A 2,970-nucleotide genomic window follows, 5' to 3' on the forward strand; every position below is an offset into this window, starting at 1 on the left:
CTGGAGCAGGGAGGGGAAGGATAGGGTGACTGGGTGATGGACATTGGGGAGGGTATGTGCTATGGTGAGTTGTGTATTGTGAATTGTTTAAGACTGATGATTCACAGACCTGTACCCCTGAAGCAAATAATACATTGTGTGTTAATTTAAAAAAAAAAAGAAAGAAAGAAACAGTGATAGAGGAGAAATTACAAGTTTTGCAACATCCATTATAGATAGTTCTCTAAAATATGCAAATTACAGGTAATATTGCTAAGCAGTTTCTATCGAAGGCAACTGACTAAATTAGTCATGGTTAAAGTCTGAATGAATTTGTGAATTCCTTCAGTGATGTCTGAGATAGAATATCAACTATAGGGTAATATCATACTGAGATTGACCTATTCAGAATTGAAGCAGAATATCAGTCTGGGAAGAAAGGATATAAAAAAAATCAATGAGGAAAAACAAGAAATATAAGTTAGTTATGTTCAAGCCCCCTCTTCTGGTAATTGAGTGTGGTCAACAGAGGTTTGAAGTTTATGCTTATTTTTATTTCTAGGGAATATCCTCTCTAAATGGCTTTGAGGAACCACAGCACCATCACAGAGTTCATCCTCCTGGGCCTTTCTGTTGACTCCCACATCCAGGTTCTGCTCTTTGTGCTTTTCCTTGGGATTTACCTCTTGACTATAATGGGAAATCTACTGATGTTGTTGGTCATCAGGGTAGATTCCCAACTCCACACACCTATGTACTTCTTCCTGAGTCACCTCTCTTTTGTGGACTTTTGTTTCTCTACTGCCATAGTGTCTAGGCTGCTGGAAAACCTCCTGTCTCAAAGGAAAACCATCTCAGTAGAGGCTTGCCTGGCTCAAGTCTTCTTTCTGTTTGACTTTGGAGGAACAGAAGTCTGCCTACTGTCAGCAATGGCCTATGACCGTTATGCTGCTATCTGTTACCCACTCCTCTATGGCCAGGTTATGAATAATCAGCTGTATATGCAGCTTGTGTGGGGCTCATGGAGCCTGGGGTTTCTAGATGCACTCATTAATATCCCTCTGATAATAAACTTGGATTTCTGTGAGGCCAAAACCATCTATCACTACAGCTGTGAGCTGCCCTCCCTCTTCCCTTTGTCCTGCTCTGATGTCTCTATCAACCTCACTGTCCTAGTCTGTTCCACACTCCTGCATGGCTTTGGTACATTCTTCCTGATCTTCATCTCCTATGTGCACATTGTCTCCACCATCCTGAGCATCAGCTCCACCGCAGGCAGAAGCAAGGCCTTCTCCACTTGTTCCTCCCACCTCACTGCAGTGAGTTTCTTCTATGGCTCAGCTTTCCTCCGTCATCTAATGCCAACCTCAGGCTCACGTCTGGAGCTGATCTTCTCCATACAGTATGGTGTGGTCACTCCCCTAGTGAATCCTTTCATCTACAGCCTGAAAAACAAGGAGGTTAAAAATGCACTGAGAAGAACCTTGGGCAAGTTTTTGCAAAGTACAGGTAGCAAACTGTGACTGGAGATTATTAGGAGTTAGGTTCGAACCGCATGCATGATGATATCTGTTAGGTTGATGTTAAGTAAAATTGCTGAATGCACATCTTGTTAAATGCTGACAGATGCCATAGTGAACAATTTTATCACCCAAATTCAGTATATTTTCTTCTAATTTTTTATACCTAGGGATTTTAATTGAACAAATTATTGAGCAGTCTCAGTAATGTAAGAACATGAATCATTTTTAATTTTCCATCATTGAATATAAGTGAGTTCTATAAATGACCTTTACCTATATCTAAATAGATTTGTGGCAGATTTTTAGCATTTCACCTACTTTTATTAAAATATAACATACATAAAGGTACACAACATATGAGGATACAGCACAATAAGCTTTCTCAAAGAGAATATGATCAAAAAGCTAGCGAGCAGATCAAGTCCCCCTTTGCAACGCTATCCCAGCCTCACAGGTAATCTATGGCCATACATTACTTTTGCCTTCTCTTGTTCTTCGTATAAGTGAAATCTGCCATCTATTTCTTTTGTGTCTGACTTAATTCATTCAGTATTGTACTTAGCTAACTCTCCAAGCATAATGTATTTGTGTATTGTTTTTTCTCAGTGTTGCATCATTTTCCATTACATGAATAAATAATTTTTTGATCTGTTTCTGTTGTAGGATATTTATGTAACTTTTGGTTTATGACTATTCTGAATAGTGTAGCTGTCAGTATTCTTGTACACATTGACCATAGACACTTCTGTTTTGCTTTGTTTAGTATATATCTACAGGTGGCTTTGTGTGATCATAAGGTAGGCATTATGCTTCCAAGCACTTTTCCAACGTGGTTGTAAAATTGTATATTCCCATAATAGTTTATGAGAATTCCAGTTGTCCCGTATGGTAAGTACACATGGTATTTTATGTGTTTTTTTTTTCATTTTCCAATTCTAGTGAGTTTTGAATGCACCAAAAGTTGTATTTGCATTTCTCTGATACCTAATAAAATTAAGCACCTTTTCCTCTTCTGCCCTGTGGGTTGACTTTCATTCTCTTAATGTTGTTTTGATGAAGAGAAACTCTTAATTTTACTAAAGACCATATAATCATTTTTATAACTTGCCATTTTGTGCAAGGTTAAGAATTTTTTCTTTACTCCAAGCTCATGAGAGCATACTGGGTTTTCTTTTATTATTATGTTACATTAGTGACCATAGAGTACATCATTAGTTTTGATGTAATGTTCCAAGATACATTGTTTATGTATAACACCCAGTGCTCCATGCAATACGTGCCCTCCTTAATACCCATCACCTAGGCAAACCATTCCTCATCTCCCCTTCTAAAATCCTCAGTTTGTTTCTCAGAGTCCAGTCTCAAATGGTTTTTCTCCCCCTCCAAACCTCCTCCTGCCTTCATTTACCCCTTCCTTCTCCTAATGTCCTTTATGCTATTCATCATTTCCAAAAGTAATTGAAACCAT

The 2,970-nt window shown here is 38.3% G+C and overlaps 1 protein-coding gene across 1 annotated transcript; it reads left to right on the forward strand.

Moving 5' to 3' along the window:
* The first annotated feature begins 557 nt into the window (after nt 1–557).
* On the forward strand, nt 558–1,502 carry LOC111157744 (olfactory receptor 8S1-like). Its single transcript, XM_022519380.1, has one exon. The coding sequence runs from the start codon at nt 558–560 to the stop codon at nt 1,500–1,502; it is 945 nt and encodes a 314-aa protein (XP_022375088.1).
* Nucleotides 1,503–2,970: the final 1,468 nt, after the last annotated feature.

Source organism: Enhydra lutris, unplaced genomic scaffold (assembly GCF_002288905.1).
Source record: "Enhydra lutris kenyoni isolate GAN:26980312 unplaced genomic scaffold, ASM228890v2 scaffoldscaffold56, whole genome shotgun sequence".
NCBI classification, from domain to species: Eukaryota; Metazoa; Chordata; class Mammalia; order Carnivora; family Mustelidae; genus Enhydra; species Enhydra lutris.

What these genes read in the sequence shown, in the direction of transcription:
- LOC111157744 (XM_022519380.1), top strand. Translation starts at nt 558, where the DNA reads ATGGCTTTGAGGAACCACAGCACCATCACAGAGTTCATCCTCCTGGGC.